At 40.4% G+C, this 26,972-nt stretch overlaps 2 protein-coding genes across 3 annotated transcripts in view; one reads left to right on the forward strand and one right to left on the reverse strand.

Annotated features, from left to right (window-relative positions):
* The window catches only part of PLAT (plasminogen activator, tissue type), a 40,120-nt gene extending 25,348 nt beyond the window's left edge, over nucleotides 1-14,772 (forward strand). For both annotated transcript variants that reach the window (XM_027865597.1, XM_027865598.1), the window contains 6 exons: nucleotides 1,783-1,868; nucleotides 3,651-3,849; nucleotides 7,337-7,473; nucleotides 7,657-7,803; nucleotides 9,006-9,172; nucleotides 14,199-14,772. In XM_027865597.1, coding sequence (XP_027721398.1) covers nucleotides 1,783-1,868; nucleotides 3,651-3,849; nucleotides 7,337-7,473; nucleotides 7,657-7,803; nucleotides 9,006-9,172; nucleotides 14,199-14,357 — 895 coding nt within the window. In that variant the 3' untranslated portion in view covers nucleotides 14,358-14,772. The remainder of the gene's footprint in view (nucleotides 1-1,782; nucleotides 1,869-3,650; nucleotides 3,850-7,336; nucleotides 7,474-7,656; nucleotides 7,804-9,005; nucleotides 9,173-14,198) is intronic.
* A 3,662-nt stretch (nucleotides 14,773-18,434) lies between these two features.
* The window catches only part of AP3M2 (adaptor related protein complex 3 subunit mu 2), a 34,804-nt gene continuing 26,266 nt past the window's right edge, over nucleotides 18,435-26,972 (reverse strand). The window contains exons 7-9 of the mRNA XM_027865323.1: nucleotides 26,336-26,543; nucleotides 25,403-25,547; nucleotides 18,435-20,600 (exon numbers count right to left, since the gene is read on the reverse strand). Of these exons, the coding sequence (XP_027721124.1) occupies nucleotides 20,500-20,600; nucleotides 25,403-25,547; nucleotides 26,336-26,543 (454 nt within the window). The 3' untranslated portion in view covers nucleotides 18,435-20,499. The remainder of the gene's footprint in view (nucleotides 20,601-25,402; nucleotides 25,548-26,335; nucleotides 26,544-26,972) is intronic.

Here is a 26,972-nt window from a genome sequence, read left to right on the forward strand (position 1 = left end):
AAAGGTAGCTAACATTCAAGTTAGCCTGAAGGGGCCCTAAATAGCTCTACAGAATTGATTACCCTTACCAACATGTGTCAGTCAAGCTATTATTAAGATGTCCTTGTTCTCCACAATTCTGTTATGAACACTGCTCCTAGAAGGGATTTGGGAGTTCCGTTGACTCCCCTATCCAGTTGGACTTCTCTGGACCTTTTTAGCTAGTGGACAATAAAGCATTGCAGCCTGCTTAATCTTACTCAAAAATAACAACACGATTTTTCCCAAGAGAGAGGAGGTATTGTGGAGACATTCAAAATCTTACTTTTCATATTCCAAGCTCTATATGAGAACGTTGGGGGATGATGGGGGAGGAGAGGACGCAGGCCCTTTTTAAGGCATGGGCATCTAGGTGGAACAGTGGATTGGGTGCCAGATCTGGATTCAGGAATACTCATCTTTGTGAGCTGAAATCCAGCCTCAGACACTTCCTAGCTGTATGACTCTGGGCAAGTCCCTTAACCCTGTTTGCCTCAATTTCCTCATCTGTAAAATGGACTGGAGAAGGAAATGGCAAACCACTCCAGTATTCTTGCCAAGAAGATGGCAAATGGGGTCACGAAGAGTCAGACACGACTGAACAATGATTCAACAACAAGATCATAGCAGAAGTAGAATTTGATTAATGGGAAAGATTTGAAAGATGATGATGGAGACTTGAATTTGTGTCATATGAAGATAGATTGAAGAAGACTAGTGAAGAGAAGCAGGGGTATCCTTCGTTATCCATAAGGCCATCTTTTGGATAAGGAAACCAGAGAGCAGGATGAAGAATAGTGGATAGGAGTTACAGGGAGACTCCCCGTCTGTATCTTCCTGATAATTGCAAGTTGCCCAGCAGCGAAATAGTCTGCTTTGGTAGATAGTGAGTTCTCTGTTGTTGAGGGTCTTTAAGTAAAGACTAGAGGGCCACATGTTTGAGATGTTGTGGTAGAGATGTCCAACGTGAGGCCTGTGGGTTCTATGCGCTCTCCAGTGTAGCCCAAACCATATGGAAAGGCAATTAAGAAATGTTTAACAAAATGAATAAAAATACTTCATTGGTTACATAAGTTTGTGGTTTTCTAAGTCAGTATGTGGCCAGCAGGGATCCATTCCTATTTGAGTTTGACATCACTGTAGAGGTCACAAAGGTCTCTTCTAACTCTGAGCTTTTTTTTTTTTTAATTAATTTATGTTTAGTTTTCAACGTTCACCTCCATAAGCTTTTGAGTTTTAAATTTTCTCCCCCTTCCTTCCTACCTTCCTCCCCAAGACAGCGTGTAATCTGATATAGGGTCCACATATACATTCCTATTAAACATATTTTCACATTAGTCATGTTGTAAAGAAGAATTAGAACCAATAGGAGGAACCACAAGAAAGGAGAAACAAAACAAAACGGAAGAAAAAAAATAGCACATAGTAAGCTTTGATCTGCATTCAAACTCCATAGTTCTTTCTCTGGATGTGGATAGTATTTTCCATCATGAGACTTTTGGAGATGTCTTAGATCCTTGCGTTGCTGAGAAGGGCTAAGTCTATCAAAGTTAGTCATTGCACAATGTGGCGGTTACTGTGTACAACATTCTCTTGGTTCTGCTCACTTTATTCGACATCAGTCCACACAAGTCTTTCCAGGTTTTTCTGAAGTCCGCCTGCTCATCATTTCTTATAGCACAATAAATTCCAACTCTGAGCTTTTATTTAAAAATCCTGTGATTTGCTAATTGAGGTAAAATGCTCTAACCTCTTTGCTTTCAGGAATCCAGACAATGACAGAAAACCCTGGTGCTACGTGCTGAAGGACAACCTGGAGACATGGGAATACTGTGATGTGCCCAAATGCTGTAAGAGATGAACTTTTGGCATTTTCTTTTGTTGCATGCTCTAGCTCTTTCTCTTCCTTTCTAGTTGGTCTGTGATTATAGCAGCCACTTCTCCGTGGGTGAGGAACTTGGAAGAAACTAAAAAATCATTCTGTCATGTTTGTTCCTTAACCTGACAATTAATGAGAGTCAACACAGGTTTCCATTGCCCACTGAGTGGGGTGGGTGGGAGGGATCAGCAATCTCCTGATGGCAGTCTCGGGAAAGGTTTCAAGTGGATCTAACTCTCCTCCCTACCGAGAATACTCTGTCCCCTCCCTCCTTCCCATTCCCCCTCAAAAATCTCTCCTTTCAGTTTTTATCATGTGCTTCAGCTTGTGCAGAAGATCTAGGTCAGCAAGAGGGGGTGAGTGAAAAGAGAATAAAGAGGTAAATCAAGGGTTGCCACCTTTACCTCTCCAGATTGTCCTTTGTACACTCTGTGTTCCAGCTAAATTGACTTATTTGCTGTTCCCCAAATATAATACTCCATCTTCTGCCTCTTCAATTCTTCACAAGCCGTCCTTCTTGTCAAGAATGATCTTTACTCATTCATTCAACGACCATTTATTAAGACCTAACTCTAATGATAGGCCCTATGCTAGTGCTGGGGATACAAAAGCAGAAATGAAATGGTCCTTGCCTTCAAGGAGCTTCTGCTCCTTGTACATGTACATAGAAAATTAAATACAAATATGTATATGTATATATATACACACATGTGTATGTAAATGTGTATATATATGTATATGTATATAAATACATATATATGAAGAGAGATGGAGAGAGAAAGAGACAGAGAGAGACACAGAGACAGACAGAGATGGAGAGAGATGGATGAAAACAGAGAGAGAAAGAGAGAGAGCAAGACAGACAGATGGACAAATAGAGAGAGATAGAGAGACGTAAAGCAAGTAATTTCTGGTGAAAGGGCACTAACAACTGGGGGATGAGATGACCTTTGAAGGAAGCTAGAGTTTCTAAGAGGCAGAGGGGAGGAGAGAGCTTAAGATGCATGGGGGGTAGCTTGGACAAAGTCATGGCAGTGGGAGATGGGATATTGTGTCAAGGAATAGTGAATACACCAGTTTGTCTAGAATGAAGCGCCCATGAAGGAGGGTAGGGTACAGAAGCCTGGAAAGGTAAGCTAGTGCCATATTACTAGGGGTTTTTCCTCTTGCAGCTCCTAATTCCCTTCAAGCCTTTGCTCAAGTGCCACCTCCTTGAGGAGGCCTTCCCTGATTTACCCCAGTTCTTAGTGCTCTCCCCCACCCCAATTACCCTGGATTTATTCTGTATAGACCATATTTTCTTATCGGTAATCACATTTTATCTGTCCCCTTTCTCCAATAGAATGTAAGTTCCTTGAGGGCAGGAGAGAGATTTCTGTGACCTGAGATGGTTGTGGAAGAGGTGGTAATCATGTTGGGTTATGAAAGATGGGTAAATTTGGAGATGAGAGGAAAGGAAAAAAGAGGAGGGGAGAGGAGAAGAGAGATTAGATGGGAGGAGAGAAGAGAAGATAGAGGAGAGAAGAAAGGAGAAGAGAGAGGAGAGGAGAGGGGAGAGGAGAGGGCATTGTATGCTAAGTGAATAACATGTTTCCTGTGGTCTTCTCCATCATTTTGTATGCTTATAGAAACTATCTATTTTGCCAGAGTTCAGAAGACTAAAATTGGGAACCAAAATGGCTTCTCAAGAACTCTTGCAGACCTCTGTAAAGTCTGACCTCCTCCCTTTTCTTTGTATTTTGCTTTTCCCCAGCTACTTGTGGCCTGCGGCAGTATAAAGAAAGCCAATTTCGAATTAAAGGAGGCTTCTTCGCTGACATCACCTCTCATCCTTGGCAGGCTGCCATCACGACCTTGGACAGGAGATCCCCTGGGAAAACACATTTTCTGTGTGGAGGAATACTGATTGACTCCTGCTGGGTTCTCTCTGCAGCCCACTGCTTTCAGGAGAGGTAAGAATGAGGAAAACCCACAAGTTATTCTCCTCTAGACACTGAAATCAGAGGAAACTCTTATAGAAAGTCTGACAGCCAGGGAATACTCATCTAAGGGAATAACAATTTGTCTGCAGTCACTCTTAATTTTCTTTTATTGGTCTGGACCTATGATTTCATGGATATGTAGGGAATTCCTGGTGAGGAAGCTCCTTCTACCACTTCAGTTAGAAAACTATTCCCTAAAATATAGTCTTGGGAAATTGTCTAAGGGCACTGAGAAGTTAAGTGACTTGCCCAGACACCCAGCCAGGATGAGTCGTAAGTGGGACATGAACCCAGACCTTCCTCTAAGGCCTCCTCTCAACCATGCCATAAGGTCTTTCTACAGCTCAACCATCTGCAATGCCTGAAGATGGTCTAGTTCTGGGCCAGCCCTGGGAGTACAAAGTCAGACAATTATTCCACTTCTTAGTTTGGAATGGTCCCAGATTATGACTGGTTTGGGGAGGCTGGGAAATTTCCAGACACTTCAGTAATCAGTGTCAACTGTACGATCTTAGGAGTTTTTAAACAAACTTGAAGAGTCGTGGAGGTGGGGAAGTTGCAGAGTTGGAAAATGAAGCCACCAAAGCTTGGGTCAAATCTCTTGAAACTGCTCAATATGTCAGACCATTGGGCAATTTCTCATTATCCCTTGGAGGCAGTCCAACCTTGGTCTATTCACATCAGCAAAATGAATTTTTCCTTTTTTTCTAGGTTCTTTTCTAAAATAATAAAAGAAAAGAAAGAAAGATGAGTGATAATAGTCTAGGGAGTTAATTCTAGTTATGCCTGTATTAGAAGCATACCTCCATTGCTTCAGTTTTTATTAATTTTAATTTTTATTGTACTTAGAAGTTAACAGTTGAGCCCCCTCTATGCACATGGTTTTCAAGGATGGATTGGCATTCGGAGATTGCAAAGTGGTTCATACAAACATAGGACTAAGAGCTAAAAGGAACTTTAGAGACTAGTCTACAATCTCATTTTGTAGGTAAAGAAACAGCTGTTCAAATGCACAATTTCTAAAAGCAACTAAGAAATATAAATAAGCCTAAGAAGCTGCTAAATGATGATTTTTGCCATGACCAATCTTGGTTCTAGATTAGGTGGTAAAACACACTTTCCTCCTCTTAGAGGGGTCGACATCATAGATACAGAATGTTGTTTAACAGATAATAATTGCTCTGTTGGTCATTTTTGCTTAATATTTTAAAATCATTGTTATTAAAAAGGAAGGTTCAGTGCATACATGTGTGTGTGTGTTTGTGTGTGTGTGTGTGTAGGGAGGTATAGCTGCAAATGATTATGACGTATAAAACAAAAAGCATCAATCAATAAATATTTTTTTCAAAATTTTAAATGAAAGAAGTTAAAAGGATAGAGCTCTCGGGCTGCTTCACACTGACTCTTCTTCTCCAACTCCATCGTAGGATGTAAGAGTAAAAGCAAATGATAAAAGTAGCATTGGGGTTGGGCAGACTGAGTTATAAGTTGATTTTTTTTTCTTCTTCTTCCTGAACCATTACCAGATCATGGGACATGCTCATTGCATTACAATCTGGTGATGACATACAAAGGCTTTCAAGCCAGGAAAGGATGCACACAGTTGTATTAAAGAATAAAGCAAACACATCAGGGCTCCTACTGGGTTCAAGGTCTAATGTTCTCTAACGGGACCAACTTTCCAAGAAAGCTTCTGTCCTAGGGGACGGTGAAGGTTTTGCCATGTTTCACCTGAAGGGTGGAACACTTAAAGGATCCTAGGCTACCATGATCGGATCTTCTTGCGCCTCCCCCATGATCCATGAAGCTGAATTCCTGTCCCATATCTTACCAACTGCCTGCTCCACCTGCCTATTGGACATCTCCACTTGGATGTCCCATAGGCGTATCAACCTCAGTGTGTCCAAAACAGAATTCATTTTCCCTCACAGACCCATCCCTCCAAATTTCTCTGTTTCTGATCATGGTACCATTATCCTCCTAGTTACCAAGGTTCACAGCTTTGGAATCGTCTGATTCCTCTCTCTCTCAACCTTCATATTCAAGTAGTTGCCAAAACTTGTCAGTCCTCCCTCCACAACCTCCACAACCCTCACAACTGTCCCCTTCTTTCCACTCCCATGGCCTCCATCCTAGTTCAGGCCTGCATTAACGTTAACTAGCCTTCTAGCTGGTCTCTCTGTCTTCAGTTGCTCCTGTCTCCACTATACCTTCAACACAACTGCTGCTCAATGGCATTCTTTATTTAAAAATCTTCATTAGCTCCTCATTGCCAATTGGATAAAATACAGACACTTTAGTCTGGTATTTAAATCCCTTTCCAATCAATCTGACTCCCACCTGCCTTTCTAATCTTATTTCCTATTGCTCCCCTTTACACGTTTTCTGTTCCAAAATGGCTTGTTTGCTCTTCTTTGTATACACAATTCCGTGTTAACAAGCATTTTTCTTTTTTTTAAACATTATTTATTTTGCTAAATATTTGCCAATTTCATTTTTTAATAGTATTTTTTCCAACTACATATAAGGACAATTTTAGCATTTATTTTTAAAATAAAATTTTGAGTTCCAAATTTTCTTTCTCTTTCACTGCCCTCCCTTGTTCCCTCTCTTCTTTCCCCTCTGGAAGATGGTAAGCAGTTTGATACAAGCTACATATGTGCAATCATGTAAAACCTGTTTCCATATTAATCATGTTGTGAAGGAAGAAACAGTTTGCAAAAAAAATTTACAATTTGCAAAAGGAAAAAACAAGCATTTATTTTCTCTTGCCTTCTTATCTTGGCACAAATGGTCCCTCATGTCTGAAATATAAGAGACCTCCTCACCTCAATCTCATAAAGCCTCCTAGCTTCTTTCAAAGGACAGCTCAGGTACAACCCCCTACATGGGTTTTTTTCCTGATTGCTCTAATTATGAAATTGTTTTATCTTTTCCTCTTGAAATTATTCTGTATTACCTTGTATCTTTGAATATACTTCACATTTACATATTTGTATACAGGTTGTATCACCCCAGTAGAATGTAAGATCCTTGAGGGTAATGACTTTCATTTTTGTCTTAACGCTAGCACCAAGTACACATGGTGTTGTTATGGTTTAATAGGTTCACTCATGTCCAACCTTTTGTGACCCCATTTTGGGGTTATCTTGACAAAGATACTGAAATGGTTTGCCATTCCCTTCTCCAGCTCATTTTACAGATGAGGAAACTGAGGCCAACAGATGACTTGCCTAGGGTCACACAGCTAGTAAGTTTCTGAGGCTAGATTTGAACTCAGGAAGATGAGTCTTCCTGACTCCAGGACTCTATCCACTGCACAACCTAGTTGCTCCAGTATACAGAGTAGGCACTTGATAATATTTTTGAATTGAATTTCCCACCCACTTTCCTACTCATATGGCCACCTAAGAAGTTTTTGTGACAATAGTCATCTAAGGACCCTTTTCTTCAACAGGTACAAAGTCCATGAAATTAGGGTGGTTCTAGGCAGCACCTACCGGGAGAAGAAAGAAGAGGATGAACAAGTGTTTGAAGTGGAAAAATACATCATCCATGAAAAATTTGTTTCAGAGACTTTTGACAATGACATTGGTAAGATGGACCTTTTCTAAATTTCCCCCTCTGAAATCTGGCCCTTGTCAACACACCTATGCTCACTCTCTCTAGCTCCTCACCCTTTACATTACTGTTCTGAAAATGGAAATGTGTGTGTGTGTGTTTGTGTGTGTGTTTGCACAGAGGACTTAGCACATTCTTCCTTGTTCCTTTTCCCAGCTCTCTTGCATCTGAAACCTAAAGCTGACTCATTACAATGTGCCCAGGAAACCAAGTCTGTGCGGACCGTCTGCCTTCCTGATGCAGGCCTGCAACTGGCTGACTGGACAGAATGTGAGCTGTCTGGCTACGGCAAACACGAGGAGAGTAAGTGTAACACCCGCTGCTTGTAGGGAGTTTCTAACCATAACCAGTCTGCAGAATACCATGAGATGCTATGGGGTAGTGAACCCAGAAGACAAGGAGGCAGGAGATCTGGGTTCTAGTCCCTGTCCATTCCATCCCTCCCTGTGACTTTAGGCAAGTTATCAGCTCTCTGTACCTTTACTTGTCCCTTCATACAATGACCTGGTGCTTGCCTAGCTCACGGAGTAATTTGGCAGAACAGAAGAGAGGATGGCTATGAAGGTGCTCTGTGAAGAGTAATTTTAGCATGCCTCTTACCTCTTGGCAGAGAAGAGATGAACGAGAGGTACAAGATGAGACATACTTTCAGAAATAGTGAATGTGCTGATATGTTTGCTTGACTAATGTGTTAAAAGGAAGGGCTTCTATTGGGAGTGGGGGTGGGGGGGAGGTCAGTGAGAAGGATAGAGATGAAAAAAAAGCACGCATGAAGCATTTTTAAAAAATACACAGAAGGGGGCAGCTAGGTGGCAGCAGTGGATAGAGCACCGGCCCTGGATTCAGGAAGACCTGAGTTCAAATGTGGCCTCAGACACATAATATTTCCTAGCTGTGTGACCCTGGGCAAGTCACTTACCTCCATTGCCTAGCCAAAAAAAGAAAAAAATACACAGAAGAAAACAAACACGTTCAGAAGGGAAACACAAACGGGGCAACTTTGTTACAACTTTGATAATTTTAACATTCACTTTTAAAAACCAAACTGACGTTTTTTACAAGAGGCAGCTAAGTTTTGCAGTGGGGTAGAGCCCGGGGCCTGAAGGCAGACAAAAACCTCAGACAATCTAGCCTCAGACACTTACTGGCTGTGTGACTGTGGACAAGTCACTTAACCTTTGTTTGCTTTAATCCGTTGAAGAAGGAAATGGGAAACCATTACAGTAAATTTGCCAAGAAAACCCCATGGACAGTATTGGTGTGCTATGACCCCCAAAGAGTCAGCATGTCTGAACAACAATGTACTTAGAATTTTCTTTTTTGGTTTTGCTCATATAATGAAATGTTTACATTGATAATTAAGTTTACAATTTTAAAAAAGAGTAATTATAGGACATGTCTTGCACTCTGCAGATGGTAAGGATTGAGAAACAATCCCATGTCTTTTCTATAGGAAGGAACCAGGGTTGTAGCAGAAACCATGACACCATTTGTCTCTCTTACAGATTCTCCCTTCTACTCTGAGAGACTGAAGGAGGGCCACGTCCGTCTGTACCCATCCAGCCGCTGCACGTCACGGCACCTGTTTAATAAAACAGTCACAGAGAACATGCTCTGTGCCGGGGACACGAGAAGTGGCGGGAAGGAAGGAAACTTACACGATGCCTGCCAGGTAAATAGGGTTTTCTCCATCACTCGGATTACTGTGGTAGAGGAAAAGAAGGTTTTAGGCAAGGAAAATTCCAGTCAGAATGGAATAAATGCATTTAATCTCAAGAAGCCAATGTAAACCTCAGGGAGTATAGGTGAGAGTCCTTGAGACTAGTGGCAGGGAAAGACCAAAGAATCCTAAACTAAATAAACTGTAAGAAATTTCCTTAGTTTCTGGGAAGGAAACCCCACCTGCCTTGCTGGATTTCCTGCAAGCCCGTTCAGTGAATTGACTGTTGCAGTGACAAATGAAACACAAACAGCGGCAGTGTGGGCCAGTGGAAAGAGGCTGAACTCGGGAGTCAGAGAACATGGGGTGAAAGCTCAGTTTCCACCTGGTTCAATTGCTGGTGCTCCTATTTATTTAGTTGTGAGGATCAAACGAGATAATTATGAAGTGGGCCTGGAATAGAGTAAGCACTATGTAAATGTTACCTATGGTTATAGCTATTATTTGTCATTTCATCTCCCCGGGCCTCAGTTTCCTTATCTGTAAAATGAGAGGATTGGCCTAGATGATCTCTAAGGTTTCTTCTAGTTGTAATATTCTGCAAGTTATATGAGAAATTCCTGATTTCTACAGGTGCTGGGGAATGGGTATCTCCCCTGAGAAGGAGCAGTGAGGTGGTGCAGTGGATACAGGGCTAGGCCTGGAGTCAGGAGGACCTGAGTTCAGATGTGGCCTCAGACCCTTCCTAGCTGTGTGACAAGTCATTTAACCCTGTTTGCCATGGTTTCCTTATCTCTAGAATAAGCCAGAGAAGGAAATGGCAAACCACTCCACTATCTTTGCCAAGAAAACCCTGAAAGGGATCACAAAAAGTCAGAAACAATTGAAATGACTAAAATCAGTGAAAGGAAAGAGAATAAAAACGTGTACGCATGGACTCCTCACCTTTGCCTCCTTCAAAGCTCAGTCTGGTGCTAGTTCTTACGGGAAGCCTCCCCTGATCTCCCTGAACTGACGGCACCGTCCCCGACCTCAAACCTATTTTGTATTCACCTGGGGGCAGCTAGGTGGTGTTGTGGATAGCATGTTGGGCATGGAGTAAGGAAGACCTGAGTTCAATCCTACCTGCAGCATTTGTTGTATGACCTGGACCTTCTTTTGGCCTCGGGCTCTCCACCTGAAAAATGGGGATGATAATAGGTTTGTTGTGAGGACTGAATAAGATGACTGATATATGTAAACTGCTTTGTAAACCTTAAAGTGTTTACCAATTATCGTTAGTGAGGGATACTAGGGATAACCACGATGATGTAAAAAACAGGAGACATTGATAAAAACTTATTAAAATAATAATAGTACTTATATAGCACTTTAAAGTTTTCCAAGAACTTGATAAATATGACCTCATTTGATCTTCACAACAATCCAGGGAGATAGGTGCTATAATCAGACTCATTTTACAGATGAGGAAACTGAGGCATACTGAGGTTAAATGATTTGTCTAGGGTCACTCAGTTAGCAAGTGTCTGGCACCAGATTCCAGCTCAGGTCTTCCTGACTCTAAGTCCTAGACCCTATCCATTGCACCATCATGTTGCTATATAAATGCTAACCATTACTACTGCAACCAGCATTTATTAAGGAAAAGGGAACCAGCATTAATTAAATGCTTACTGTGTGCCAGGCACTGTACTAAGTACTTTACAAATACCATCTTATTTGATCTGCACAACAACCCTAAAAGATAGGTGCTGTTATTAGCCCTATTTTACAGGTGAGGAAACTGAGGCAGAGACTTGCCTGGAATACTTTACAAATATTATCTTATTGGATCTTTGCAATAATCCTGAGAGGTAGGTGCTGTTTTTAACAGGGGAGGAAACTGAGGCAGACAAACTTGTCTAGAGTCACACAGCTAACAAATGTCTCAAGTCACATTTGAACTCAGGTCTTCTTGGCTTTAGGCTCAGCACTCTATCTAAGGTACCATCTAGTTGTCTCTTAAGTGTTGTTTTACTTGGTAGAATAATAAGGAATATTTCATTTTTATAAAGACAAAAACTGGCACAGGGCTCACTTAATAAGTGGTTGTCGACTGATTATGCACCAACTATATTCAGAGCACTGTGCCAATGACCAGAGGAGGTCCAAAGTTCTTCACAGAGCTTCGAGGAATTTATGAGGCTGGGAAATAGGCTATGGAATATTTTATGTCCTAGAGAAACCATTCGTTTAGGAGCAATAGCAGCAAAATCGCACCATCGACCAAGTGAAACTCTAAAAGAGACAAGTTGTCCAGGCAGTCTGTGGGCTGGCATTCATGTGAGACAGAGTGCTGACATTCTATAGCCACATGGTGCTGGGCACAAACCAGGCCTGCCAGCTGCATAGGTATGTATCTGTATGTAGCTGCAAAGGGAAAGATCTCCGGATTTGTATTTAGAGATCTGGGGACTGAATTCCAGTTCTGCTATTTACTCCCTGTGAGACCGTGGCCAATTCTCTTCTTTCTAGATCTCAGTTTCATCATTTGTAAAATGAGGGAGTTGGAACAGTTGATATTTGAGGTCCCTTCTAAGTCCCAATGATAGGATCACAGGGTCAGAGCTAGAAAGGACATATAAGTTTTCTAGTCCAACCCTCTCATTTTACAGATGAGGAAAATGAGGCTGAGGGGGGTAATTTTAATTGCCTTGGGCAAATAGAGACAGCTAAGTGGTGAGGTGGATAGAACACTGAGACTAGAGCCAGGGAGACCTGAATTCAAATTGGAATTTGGATACTTACTAGCTTTGTGACCCTGGGCAAGTCACTTAACCTCTGTTTGCCTCAGTTTCCTCAATTGTAAAATGAAGATAATAACAGCACCTATTCCTAAGGTTGTTGTGAGGATCAGATGAGATAATATTTGTAAAGTCCTTGGCACCACCAGGCCTGGCACATAGTAGGTGTATTTTTAACATTTGCTTCCTTCTTTCCTTCCAAAGTCACACAGACAGAGCTAGGGTTTAAAACCTAGTTCCTCTGACTCCAAATCCAGGGCTCTTCCCATTTCACCTCAATGGCTTCCAGTAGAGCAAGTCCTGGACTTGGGAGACAAAATACCTGGGATTAAATCCCAATTATGCTACTTAACAGCACATAAAGCAATTCTGGCCGTCTAATCCAACTACTTCCTTTTATAGATGAGGAAATTAAGACTTTAATGAAGTTAGATGATGTGCCCAAGGTCACACTGGAAATAGGCATTTTTTGTTCTTTGAACGGTTTTCAAAGTAGGAATCTTGCAATGCTTTCTTAAGTAATGGGGGTGATTAGAGAGCCCTCCGCGCCCAACTTCTGGAGTGGGGTCTGCACTCTGGCCCCTTCCCAGCTTTCCAGAGTTCTTAGACTTTACCCCCTCCACAGACTGTAAGATTCAGACACCGGTTTTCTTGCTGTTCCTCGCACATGACAGACACTCTGTCTCCTACATCTGTGACTCTTCACCATCTGTCCTCCACGTCTGGAATGTTCTTCCTCCTCCCCTCTGTCTCTGGCTTTCCTCGCTTCCTTCAAGACCCAACTTCACTCTCACCTTCTTCAGGGGGACTTGCCCATTCCTGCCCCCTGTTAGTGCCATGCCTCAGGACTCGCATTTACCCTGCATACATCTTGTAGGTACCAGAGTTTGCACACCGCCTCCCCTACTATAATAATAATAACAATAATGATAATAATGATAACTAACATTTATAAAGGTTTATGTGGTAAGCATTTTACTGCTATTATCTCATTTGAACCTTACGACAACCCAGAGGAGGTAGGTACTAATGTGAGAGAATGCGAGCTTCTGGAGGGGCAGGATTGTGGCTTTGCTTTTCTTTGTATTTTCTTGTCATTGAGTTGTGTTGGACTCCTTGTGACCCCGTTTGGGGTTTTCTGGGCAGAGATATTGGGGTGGTTTTGCCATTTCTTTCTCCAGCTCATTTTTACAGATGAGGAAACTGAGGCAGACAGGGTTAAGTGACTTGCCCAGGGTCACACAGCTACTAAGTATCTGAGGCTGAATTCAAACTCTGGACTTCCTGATTCCAGGCCCAGCGTTCTACCCATTGTCCAACTAGCTGCCCCTTTCTTTGTATACTCAATGCTTAGTCCCATGCCTGGCTCATAAGTACTTAAACAGTTTGTTGACTGACTGATCAAGCATGCTAAATGGGATTGTCTTTGAAGGCTCCAATCCAGCAGATCAAGGAAGGATTCCGTGCATTTTCCCATAGCTGGAGGCCTTAATAAATGCTTAATTGTTTGAACACTGTCGATTCGTTACAGTTAAAAAAAAGATACATGTTATAGGACCAAAAGAGTGCTTTATACATAGTAAGCACTTAAAATATTTATGTTGCATTTTAAGACACTTTTTGGTGGAGGAAAGCTAAGTGGCATAGTGGAGAGAGCACAGGGCTGGAATCAAGAAGTCCAGAGTTTGAATTCAACCTCAGACACTTACTAGCTGTGTGTCCTTGGGCAACTCACTTAACCTCTGTTTGCCTCTATTTCCTCAGCTGTAAAATGGAGATCATAACAGAACCTACCTCCCAGCATTGTTGGGAGAATCAAAGGAGATATTTTTGAAGTGTTTAGCACAGTGTCTGGCACATACTATATGCTATTATATACAATATATGTGATATAATATTAATATTATATTTGGATACACAATACTATATAGATATTATATGTTGAAATGGAAATATTTTACCTCAATCATTTTTCTATATCAAGTCTACAAGGGATGGGTTGGGGTCTGATTTACCTCAACCTTCACTTAGTAGCAATTTAACTATTTAGGCAGGGTCTCCAGGACTTTGCAAAAGATGAAAATATATTTTCAGTAAATTAACTACAAAAGAATAAAGGCAATTGTCTATGATGATGATGATGATGATGATGACGAACTATTCAGGTCTCCACAATACTGCTTGCAGTCTCCAGACATGGTGGCAGTACTCATCTGCATGGCAAAAGTGTTGATTAATTTGTCCTCCCATTGCAGGGTGACTCAGGAGGTCCTCTTGTGTGTATGAAGGACAATCGTATGCATCTGATTGGCATCATCAGCTGGGGCATAGGATGTGGAGAGAAAGATGTTCCAGGTGTATACACCAAGGTTATCAATTACCTCAAGTGGATCGAGGACAAGAGGAGGCTGTGAACAATTTTTAAAAAACTGCAATTGTCCTCATTATCTAATGGTCTCCCACCTACTTCCCTCTCAGATGAAGCACTGAAAAGACTAAGGTGCAGCTTTTTTTTTTTTAATCAGATTTCTCCATAAACTGTCAGACAATGAGAATAGGAGAGAAAAAGGGAGAAGGAGTGAGCATATATATTTTTAAGGTACTTTTCCGCTTTGGAAGTTATCAGGAGTTAAAGTTTGGTTTTAATTTGTAATCTGTCAGGAGGATACACAGAAAGATAAATTGCAATCACCCTGGGGAAATACCACCACCTAGGGACAGACAGACAGACAGACAAGCAGACGGGAAGACGGGGAGAAGAAAAAAAGCCAAGCATGAGGTTAGAAAAATGAGACCACAAAGATAAAAACAATATCACCATAATGAGAAATTAAGAGGGGAAAGGATATCATTAGTTAAGAGAGTGTGCCATGGGATGCAGGGAAAGCCCCACTGGGACTTTAGGAATCAGTGACTGACTGATTGGCCAGTACAGGGTTCTGGTTTCCTCAAACACTGAAGAGCCCTCCAAACAATCCCATTATCCCCATGGTTTCTTTTCCCCACTTGACAACTGCTGAACGACATTCCTGGCTTCTGGGTACACTGTACATCTTTTCATGTGTTACTACTTTTTAATCTGCTTTGTTTAGTTGGGCAGAATTTGTATCATTTTAGGGACTGTTCTCTTAAGCATATTTATAGCTATCAATCCATATTTTTTGCTTGTATTCGTTATTGATACAACTCTACATATTTCTTCAATATAATAAAAAGATATATTTTTCACATTGTTGACAAACAGTATTGTGTATTCAGTTGTCTGGCATGGGGTGGTAGTATCCACCTGCCTGTCCAATTATCGTCACACCTTTCGCAAGCTTTTATAACTTCAGTTTGTCTTACACCTGAGCATAACCTTGATGACACATCTATAGCCCTAATGTTGGCCCGGTTCAGAGGAGGTGATATGAAACTTCCACCAGAAAAAAACAATAGCTGGAATATGTACCCAAGTACAGTTATCCCTTTTACATCGAGACTTTTCCCACTGTGGTTTTGTAATACCATGGGTTGGCATAAGAAATTAAACGGGAATTTTGGGGAAGTTTTGCAGAAGCCACAGATGACCTGCAAAGGCCAGCAGATGACACAGATAAAGTTTAGAAACTCAGAAATGCATAAAATATATGTATAATATTGCATAATATCACCATATTTTGCCTTTTAATACTGTAATAATTCAGATTTGCTCTCTGGCATGAAGGGAGGGTCAAAAATTTTTACATGAATTTTCAGATCAGAGTGGGGAGAGTAGTTGGGATTTCCATGCCCCTAATCCCCACGATGTGGAAGGGATAACTATTTCTACTCTCTGCTCGCCTTATTTTCAGTTTGCCTTTGCTCATGGACGCAGCCTAGCCCTCACTCGCCTCCTCCTCCTCCTCCTCAGTATAGCCTGTTGTTGTCTCTGGAGTCAACAACACCCTGTATCCAAGAATAAAACTGATGATCCTGTACTAGCTGTTGAATATATGCTGACACAGTTGCAGAGAGAGAAAGGAGAGAAGGAAGGTGACAGTTTTCTACTATCTCTTGAGATATTGTCAGAACTGTTCAGTTCAGCATTTTCTTGGTAGAAAAGCAGGTTCAGCTAAAAAAAAGAGAGAGAGAGAGAGAGAAAAGAAGAGGATATATGCTGTTTAAAGCCTTGGGGCACAATTTAGGAAAAAGAACTCCTCTAAAAATTTGGACTCGTCCCCAAAGCCATTTAAATACATGCAGACCACAGAAACTTGAGTCATAGATTTTTGACTTTAGGATGGCTAGGTTTTAACTTTCCCTGAATCAGTGCCAGACATGCAACTGAGCCATTTAAGAAAAACATATATCGAAGACAGCAGTGTGGCAAGAATCCCAGGCCATTACATCTGGCAAGAATTCGAGCAGTCCCCACCCCCACCTCACCATGCATGGGGCAGGCTTTGTTCCGACACTTTGGTTAATGAAATGAACTGAAGAAGTATGGCCTCCTGGGATGGAAATGCAAAGTTAAAAGACTCCAGCATTCCTTTGAGTGAAGTCCTGGAAACCACAGACTATGTAAAGACAATAGCTCAGAAAAGGTCACTGACTCAGTTATAGGGCTGACACGGAGCCCAGCAAGGAGGGGTCATGTGAGTGACGCTAAAATGTACTCAAACAGCATGCTGTGATCTGTTAGCAACACTCTTGTTTAGAGCAGCTTTGGGCAAGATGATTCAGGATGAAATATCCAAAGGGGGCTGAGAGGGAAAAGGCAGAGAAGGGGATCAAACATTTCTTCCTAGCTAACACTAGCTAACACGTGACTTCTAAAGAAGAAAGCTGCCACAACCAGTGAATAAGTATGATTTTCTGCCAGTGATGCTAGGGGTCTCATTGAACAAAAGGGAAAGAGAGACCCATAGATGACGAGCTGGCCCATAATCCTAGGCCTGCCTATCAAAGCATGTCATAGGCTTTCTCCTTCTCATTCAACTTTGAGTCAAAGAATCGGATTTAACAAAGCTCCCTAGTGTTAGCATTTTGAGGAAGTTTTAAAGCTTGAAGTTAAGCTCCCTTTAAAATACAAAATATTTTCAATCATTTGCTTGTTGCTGGCATTAAGTCACCACCTACTGGTCAGAGAAATAAAGTGCTAGTATTATAACAAATAGTTGTATTACAGTTACATTTTTTTTTTCTTATAGTCAACATTTATTTCTTTCAAAATATCCTGGCCCATTTAAAAGCTACTAAGATGGAAAGACTAGGTATGGAAAGTGTGCACGTGCCAAGAAAACTCTGTGACCAGCATACATGTGGTACAACTACTGTTCAATGTAGATCTGTCCATGCCAACTCCTACTTGATTAACACGACTCCCTACTCCCTCCAGGATCAAACTGAAAATCCTTTGTTTGGCATTTAAAGCTCTTCAGAGCCTGGCCCTTCCTAACTCTGCAGTCTGCTCCTAGCCTCTCCACCCACTCCATGATCCAGCCTCAGTGGCCTCCTCACCCAGGATACTCCATCTCCCATCCCTGACTGTGCTTTGCACTCACTGGCTACCCCTCATGCCTAGAATGTCCCCCCACTGCCCGCCCCCACCGCTGACTTTGAGAATCCCCAAGTTCCTTTAGGACTCAACTCAAGCATCAAAGGGGGTCTTTCCTGGTCCCCCCAGCTGCTAGTGCCATCGCCTCTAAGGTTACTTTCTATCCTCTTATTTTGCACACCCTGATTTATTTATTATGTCCCCCATTAGAATGTAAGTTACTTGACAGGAGATTTTGCTTTGTATCCTGAGAGCTTAGACAGTGCCCAGAACCTAGTAAAGTTTAATAAATGCTTACTGATTGATAGCTACCCCCTAGGTATTTACTTAAGTGAATTTCAAAAGACAGTTAGCAATCCCGAGGCCCTCAATGATGGCATCTTTCAAGAGGGCATTAATCTCCACTCTAAGTCTAATTAACAGTGCAAGCACAAGGCAGCAAGAAGGTACTAGATTAGGAATTAGATCTAAATTCTTAGATCTGGACTTGTCATTAACTCCAAGACCCTTAGCAAATCATATAAATATGTAATTTAGGTTTCACAACTGTAAAATGAAGTTAATACCACCTACCTTTACAGGAAACTCTATCAAAAATAAAAAAGTACTTTAAGTTTTTTAACAGTAGCCATCAAAACCCTCAATTATATATAATAATATGTAATGACAGTCAGTACATATTACCATTGAGAGCTTCCTTTGATGGGACATTCATAGTGTCATACATGGGTTCAGAGATGGAAGACATGTTAGAGATCACACAGTTCAACCCCCTCATTTTATGAGTGATGAAACTAAAGCCCAGAAAGACTGACTTGTCCTTGTGATTTGTCCATGTTCACACAGCTAGCTAAGTGGCTGGGTTAGGATTCTGAGCCAGGCCCTTCAATCCCAAGTTCAGTGCTCTTGCTACCATGCATTTGTGGCAGGTGTCATGGCAGGCCCCTTGAAACAAAACACTTGGGACACAGAGTTCTGGTAAAACTAACCTTTATTGAGGCTTGGGTGAGTATCTATTTCTGTATGTGCTAAACACATGGAGTCTGAACAGCTCCTCCCAGCCAACCCTGCATCATTTGCTCCAGTGGTACACGGAGCTGTGTGGCTGGAATGATAGACCACCATGCACCAGAGATACATTACACAGGTCATAGATGATGACACAGCTGTCACTTTGTATGTTTAGCCTGGCACCTAGGAGGATGCTCCCCTTCCTCTTAGGTGTTTTGCCTGCAATTAGCATGAGTTGCTTAAGAGGAAAGAGAACAGCTTCTGGAATTTTAGACTTATAAACTCACACATATGCAGTAGCAACAGGAATATACTACACTTTGAAAAAGGATGCACTGGTTACACCGTCATCCCAGGAAGCCTAGAAGTCATTCAGGGACCTGGGAAGACGTGATCCTAAGTGCTACGGAGTTCCTAAAAAGGAGGACTCCAAAATTCACATGATTCCATAGCAGGCTTTGAGCCCAAGTCAGATTCTGAAGTGAGCCTCAGCTGCTGTTTGCACAGTACCTAAAACACAAAGTGGAATGCCCAGAGAAGTTGGGAAAGAAACAAATTTCTCTCTTCACAGCACAATTTATCTCAGAGGAAAAATACAGTGCAATACAAAGTTACATACTATTCATTAGCAAAAACAAGTCCAGAAAAGAAACTGAAAATTCACATAAGTATCAGCAAAAATAGGATCAGGAAATAGATTTCTTTCATTTCTTTCTACCCACTCCTGCCAGGAAACAGGGAATAGCACCTTCATTTAAGCTAAAAATGAATGTTCACGGCTTTTTAATCTCTAAATCAATACCACATATACCCTTGAACAATTATGGAAATTGCAGGCCACTTAGTCACCCAGTGACTGAGAACAAAGACTAGGTAACTGTTAGGCAACCCTAGCATATTCTTCATCATCCAGGTGGCCAGTTCTGACCTCCTTAAGAATAAAACTCGAATTTTTTTCCTCATGGAATCTAGCCATATAACCTATGCCCCAAATAGACCTTTCATTTCCCAATGCTGAGACATCCCTGAACAAGCTAGGCTAGGGTATGTGGGGTCAACGTTCTCCAACCCTCTTCACCTTATGAAAGCTAGAGGAAAATCAGATTCCAGGAAGGAAGTTAGTGAAAGTGTAGTGAGTTAAATTATTTGGGGTTGGGCAAGGAGGAATGAGAATTGTATAGCTTGTCTAGCCACTATCCTACCAGGCTCAGACATCCTCTTCTCCCTTTCTACCAATAATGGACAATCTTACCTCCTCTGAATATTGAGATTAAAAATAATGGCCAGGACCGGGTCAGAGTAATTTGTACAGGATTGCAGGTCTGCAAGGACAATTTTTTTCTACTGGGTTTTAGCATTTTAGTGATGGGTTTAAAACAACTCTGAAAATTTCCAGCTTATCACCCCTGTAAAAATTTAGTGAATATTTGACAAACAGAGAAATCTACTTATAAGAAATCAACTAACTCAACACTTTCATTTCTTTCTACCCTCCTATAAATGAGGTCTTTAATTACTTCCCATACTACTCATCCTCCCACACATAACTTCCCTTACACAAAACCAGGGATTTCTTATTCCCTCCCCCGGGTCCACAATCGACCCTTCCTTGGCTAATATTCACCATTATTCAAATGATTGAACTTTCTTATCACCATCTTTTAGAAAGGACTATTTTCCTAGCTTCAGAAAGAAAAGAGGCAAGCAACACATGCCAGCCTTCTTCAGGAAACAGATTAAAAAGAATTAAATATGTAGTCAAACAAATCTGCCATGTCTCATCTCCTCTTTGAGAATGAAATTATCACTGATTCAACTTCAGATATGTCCAGTTCTCCCTGGTGACCCTCCTTCTCCCTTGATTTGTTCAGTGAGACTAAAGGCTCAGTAGATTCAACACAGAAAAAAGGGAGAATGTTGGCCCAAGAAGGAATTGATGCGCAGAAGACAGGCTGGTTCTTTACTTCTGGGTTAAGACAAAATAGAAGAAGTATTGGTGGCTCTTTCCTCAATCTGGGATTCTCTTTTCAGGTTCGGACTTGAAACTTCCCGGCTTTGGTCATGTATTTTATGCCCTTGAATGGTTTATACTTTTCTCCATACATATCTAGACGGTTCACTTTCAACCCTAGGATAAATAAAGGGATATAACGTAGGTGTTATTTCAAGGAAAGAGAAAACAAAATTGGATGAAGAGAAGAGAATGATATATGACATGCACTGCTATATTTGACACAACTGATCACCCTTCCCCTGGACTCTCTCCCCAATCTGCATTTTTGGGACACTGTTCTCCCCAGATTCTCCTCTTACCTAGTAATCTGTCGTGCTCCTCCATCTCCTTTGCTGATCATTATCCATATTAAGCTTCTTAACTATACATATTCCCTTGACTCTAGTCCCAGGCCCTCCCCATCACTTTGTTCTCTATATCAGGGATTCTTAACCTTTTTTTGTATCATCGACCCCTTTGGCAGCCTGGTGAACACTGTGGACTTCTCAGAATAATGTTTTAAATGCACGAAATAAAATACGTAGAATTACAGAGGAAACCAATTATTTTAATGTACAGTTATTAAAATATTGAAAAACAACCACTTTCATGGACACCAGATTAAGAATCCTTCTAGTATACTTTCTCTTAGTAACCTCATCATTTATATGAGTTTAGTTATCATCTTTATGCAGATGAACTCAGAGTGAAACAACCCATACTCCTAAGGAGCTTATATTCCAGTGGAGAAAACAAAAGAACATCTATAAATGTATACAGACTAGATGGAAAGACAATAAACACAAATAAATTCAAAGAAGTTAAGTACAAGGCAGTTTGGGAAGGAGGACACCAGCAGTTAAGAGATCAGGAAAGGTTCGTGTAGGAATGGAGTCCTGAGTTTCACTGTGGAAGAAGAGAGGTATTCTATAAATCAATATATTAAACTAAAGTCTCTCTTTTGAGCTTTAGTCTCACATCACCAATTGTTTACTGGACATTTCAAACTGGATATCTAAGAGATATGTCAAATTCAACATATTCAAAATAGAATCCATTATCTCTTTCCTCTATATGCTCCTCTCTTCCACTTCCCCTAATTTTGTTGACGACATCACAGTCTTGTCAATCTCCCAAGTCTGTAACCCCGGCACAATATTCCATACTTTCCCTCACCTCATTTATCCAAATGGTTGTCAAATCCTGCTCCGCAACATGTCCTGCATCCAGCCCTTTCCTCACACAGCTACCACCTTACTTCAGGCCCCCATCCACCTTTTGCCTAGAGCAGGGATGAGGAACCTACGGCCTCGAGTCCACATGAGGCCTTCTAGGTCCTCAAGTGCAGCCCTTGGACTGAATCTAAACTTCACAGAACAAATTCCCTTAATAAAAGGATTTGCTCTTTAAAACTTGGACTCAGTCTAAAGGTCACACCCAAGGACCTAGAAGGCCACAGGTTCCCCACCCCTGCCCCTAAACTATTACAAAAGCCTTCTGTCTGATCTCAAGTCTCTCTCCACTTTATTTTACCACCCGCTATTAAAATGATTTTCCTTAAGCACAGATTTGACCATGTCAGTCTCTTAATCAAATCTAGTATCTCCCTTTTACCCCTATAAGATACAATATCAACTTCTCTGTTTTATTTTTAAAGCCTTTTTGTGGTGGCAAAGAATTATCTTTGAGGGAATGAATGCCCATCAACTGGGGAATGGCTGAACAAGTTGTGATATATGAATGTAATGGAATACTATTGTTCTATAAGAAATGATGAGCAGGAAGAATTTTAAAAAAAACCTGGAAAGACTTTTATGAACTGATGCTGAGTGAAGTGAGCAGAACCAGGAGAACATTGTACACCGTAACAGCAATACTGTATGATGATCAACTATGACAGACGTAGCTCTTCTCAGCAATACACTGATCCAAGACAATTCCAAAAGACTCCTGATGGAAAATGCTATCTACATCCAGAGAAAGAACTATGGAATCTGGATGCAGATTGAAGCATACTTTTTCTCCTGTGCTTTTCCCCTTTTATTTTGATTCTTCTTTCACAACATGACTAATGTGGAAATATGTTTAACATGATTACACACGTATAACATATTAGACTGCTTGCTGTCTTGGGAGACAGGAGGGATTGAAGGGAGGGAGAAAAATCTGAAACTCAAAACCTTACAGAAATGAATGTTGAAAACTATCTTCACATGTAATTGGAAAAAAAAAACACTATTACGTACAAAAAGAAAAAAAGAAAATGAACCTTCTGTCCCTTCTTTGTAGAGATAGGGGATTACGGGTGAAGAACAATATCAATGTCACACTTGGTTGATGGGTTGGTTAGTTTTATGGAATTTTTTTTTTCTGTTTTATTCTTTGTTATAAGAGATGGCTCTCTGAGAGGGAAAAAAGGAATGGATATATTGGGAAATAAAGGTATTGTAAAAGCTCAATCGGTTAAGAAAAATTAAAAAATGTCAAAAGGCTTTAGACATGGTGAACAACAAAAATAGAACTATGTCAACTGACAGGAATAGACAGATTATCCGTGTAGAGGTCATTTTTGAATCAGTTGTTTGTGTGCAGTCAAACAGACCATTAACTAGTTAGAACAAAGGTCAAAATCAACACTCAATTGGAAGAGAGAATCAAGATAAGAAGAAACTGTATGTAACTACACTTCTGAAGTGATCTATATAAACCAGCTACTTACAATAAGAAATGGAAAATAGAGATCAGGGAAAAGATATTAATAGACATAGATGATCACCATCTTTCCTACAGAAGTTTAACAAATATATTGTAATCACAATAAGAAGTAGACCAAAGAACCCCAGAGTCAACCTTAACCAGCAAACATTTGATCTTGCCAAGGTGAGAGGCAGAACAATGCTAATTCAGAATATATTCATTTATGAAATGTGAAAGAAGTAGATAGGTTATAAGAAGAGCTTCCCAAAAGAGGGAAGAATGATGGAAGGAGAATGAATCTCAAAAGTCTGGCATAAAACCCAACTAAGATAGACCATCCCAAAAGAGTTTATAGATAAAACTGAGAGATCAACAATAAAAGAAAAATAGAACAGATCTGTCGGCATTTTATAACAAACTATTTTTATAATTGACAGTAGAAACAACACATTTGGATTCTAATACCTTAGTGTCAATAAGGAATATGGTAGAAATTATACTAAAGAAAATTAAATAACAGCTAAATCAGACCAAGTACAAACAGAAGAATTCGGAGACAGAAGTGACAAGTCTGAAAGGCCTGAGAGCGATTTTTAAAAGATAAATCAAAGAGAGGAATACTAAGAAACCGTAAAAAAAAAAATCACAGATGGTATCTTTTTAAAAAAAGGCATTTGAAAGGACATTGATAACTACTGATCCATATGCCTACTTTGTCATCTCTATAAAATCTTTAAGAGAACAATCTATCTATACTTATGTCAAGAGTATCCTTGATGTGAATACGGGAAGGGAACAGGCAGACTCCCATAAATACTTTTCTGAGAGATTAAATTTTCTGAGAGATTAACACCTACAGTGTTGACTACTTGACACCCAAAAATATTAAGTGTCTCCTCAGTGAGTTCCAAAACTCCTCAAAAGAGATCAGTCTAACGATTCACACAAAAAAAATCAAATGGATGAAGAATAACTACTGTTCAGATGATGACGCAATTACACGGGCAGTCCATTGAGTTTGCTCCTCAAAAAGCTACCTGGACAAGCACTACAGGTGAATAATCAAATAAACCCAGAAATGAGTAGGCAAGATAACATCTGTGAAATTACGTAGCACTTTAATTTTCCCCAACTGCTTGGTACCACAAAAACCCATCTTTTAGCACCAATATTCTTCCAGTGATGTTATATGGGTAGAAAAAGCTAGGACACTTCAGTCTTAAAAAAAAAAAACAAAATTGTGGGTGACTCAAAAGGCAATCAAGAAACACAGGAAGGACATAAAGATGTGGTAGTTCTAGTGGCACATGCCTCATTAGTACTCATGGAATGTTAAAAGACCTAGAGGAAATCCTCTAGGATGGTGGGTAGATCCTCCATGGAAAATTTATGGAAAGGCAGGGACAAGAATCCCACAGGACAAGAGAGAATGTGTATGTTGTGACCTATATCGTGTGAGGAAATATTCATATCAATAAAATCACTGATCGAAGTATAAGTTTGAAAATCTATCCTTTTGTTCTTTGAGTGGCTGTGACTTGAAAGTGATTTATTTGAAGGCTGCAAGAAAAAGCTGAGTAAAGAGCATGATGAATAAATCAAATTCCAAGTTATCTGAGATTAACAAGCTAACTAATATTAACAATATTCTAACTCTGATAGGCCTATGATGATGCAGATGCAATCTTCAAGGATCTCATGTTCTTAGTTAATTCTAATCACTGAACTCAGTCAGGAGTCTGAAAGTTAGGGGGTGGAAGACTGATTTTACGGAGTTCTGAAGGCAAAGAGACTTGCCAGAGCAACTCCAGGTGAGGGTATGCTGATATGGGTGGGCTCAATGGGCCTAGAATGATTATCAAAAATAGGTCGGAAAAAACCATTTCTGATCGAAGCCACTATCCAAAAAAAGAAAAAGACGTACCTTCAAACTGTAGATCGATAGAACTAAGGGCAAAAACCTTCTCAAGTCAGAAAGGACTTAAGTACAACCTCTTATCAGTATTTATTCTTATTTGCAGCTAGTTCCTTTCATCCAGGTGATTTTGGTGATTTTATAATCAAGGATTATAAAATTTTCCCTGAAATATGTTGGAAAAAAGTCACACTTTCTAGTCTAAGGCTAGAGAAGTCTTTCAGTTAAAGAAACAAAACTCTGTAAATAAATAGTAAGCTGTCAGGAAAGGTTTTCAAATTAGAAAGTCATTTATACTCCTGACCTTCAGCTGTTGGTAACTCACCAGAGATGGCCAGCTGCTGGATTTTAAATTGCAGGTTGATAGTAGGGTTCTCATCAGGTTTGGAAGCCCCAGCTTGAAGGCTCATAGTCCCCTTCAAACTTGGCAACTTTTGGGGATTTATTTTTCCGACATCCCAAGAAAGCAACTTCAGAGAGAAGAGGAAAAATGATAACAGAATTGATGAGTTAAATGTGCTAGGAAAATACTTTCTTTAGTCCTATTTCTACACAAAAAAAGAGTCCACAATACTTTTCTTGAATGTATTTTAGCTATGATCTTACAGAAAAAAAGTTTTTTAAACAAAAAAATTACCTACACTGGGATTAACATTTGAAAGAAGTTGCTCAGGCAGCAAGGTGGCGCAGTGGATAGAGCACTGGCCCTGGGGGCAGGAGGACCTGAGTTCAAATCCAACCTCAGACACATAACATTCACTAGCTGTGTGACTCTGGGCAAGTCGTTTAAACCCAATTGTCTCATCAAAAGAAAAAAAAAAGAATTATGGGGAAGCTAGGTGGCACAGTGGATAGAGCTCCAGCCTTGGAGTTAGGAAGACTGGAGTTCAAATCCAGTTTCAGACACCTGATGCTTACTAGCTATGTGACCCTGGGCAAGTCACTTAACCCTGATTGCCTCACCAAAAAAAAAAAAAAAAATTAAGAAGTTGCTCTTAGGATCCCAAGTATGCAACATAAGTTGCCCCTGTGGTGTTTTGTTTTTTTTTTTTCACTACCTATGTGTAATCATTGTATTTTTCCTTGTCATGTCATTTCAATGAGGGCAAAACTCTGTCCCAACCTCTTTTTCAACAAATGACACAGTCACTTTTGGAAATGCCTAAACAGTTACTGTTGTAGTAGCCACTTCCAATTCAAAATCTATCTAATCTATAATCTATATAAATCTAAATTTACCTAATCTATAATCACTTACCTTGGTAACTGGGTCAAAAGTGTGGGTGCCCTGAGATGGAGTAAGGCTCATATTCAGGACCCCTTTGGGCATTTGGCTGGTGACAATCACTCCCTCTATAGTTTTTCCCATAGTCTGCTTGGGCCCCACTGTAATCTCAAAGCGTCCTAGTGAGCTACTATCTCGGAAACTGATGTTATGTTTGACATACACTGGAATTGCAACCAAGCTGAGGAAAAAAAAAAAGATAGGCAATTCATTTTATTATTGCAGTGAAAACCTGCAACATCTCTTCACCTTTCTCCTGGCATCATATTTTCCTCTTCACATGAATTAACTTATGAAACTACTTAGCATATATTTAAAGCACTATACAGATGCTAATTATTATTATTATTGTAATTACGCCCTCATCCCTTACCTCAATCAGTAAACAACAAAAATACTTTTCTCCCTTTTCTTTTTTCAAGGATAGGACAGTAGTATCTAGTAGCTAAATTACTAGATAGATAGCATGAAGTTTTGGCTCTAAATTTCCAACCTTGCTGAGACAGTGGACTTCTTAAACACTAGTCTCAGGTTCAGAAAACCAGAGTTTGAATCCTGGCTTTGCCACTCACTAACAGTGTGGCCCTGGGCAAATCATTTCTTTTTCTGG

The sequence above is a fragment of the Vombatus ursinus genome, unplaced genomic scaffold, assembly GCF_900497805.2.
Source record: "Vombatus ursinus unplaced genomic scaffold, bare-nosed wombat genome assembly UNPS02014778.1, whole genome shotgun sequence".
Lineage (NCBI taxonomy): Eukaryota > Metazoa > Chordata > Mammalia > Diprotodontia > Vombatidae > Vombatus > Vombatus ursinus.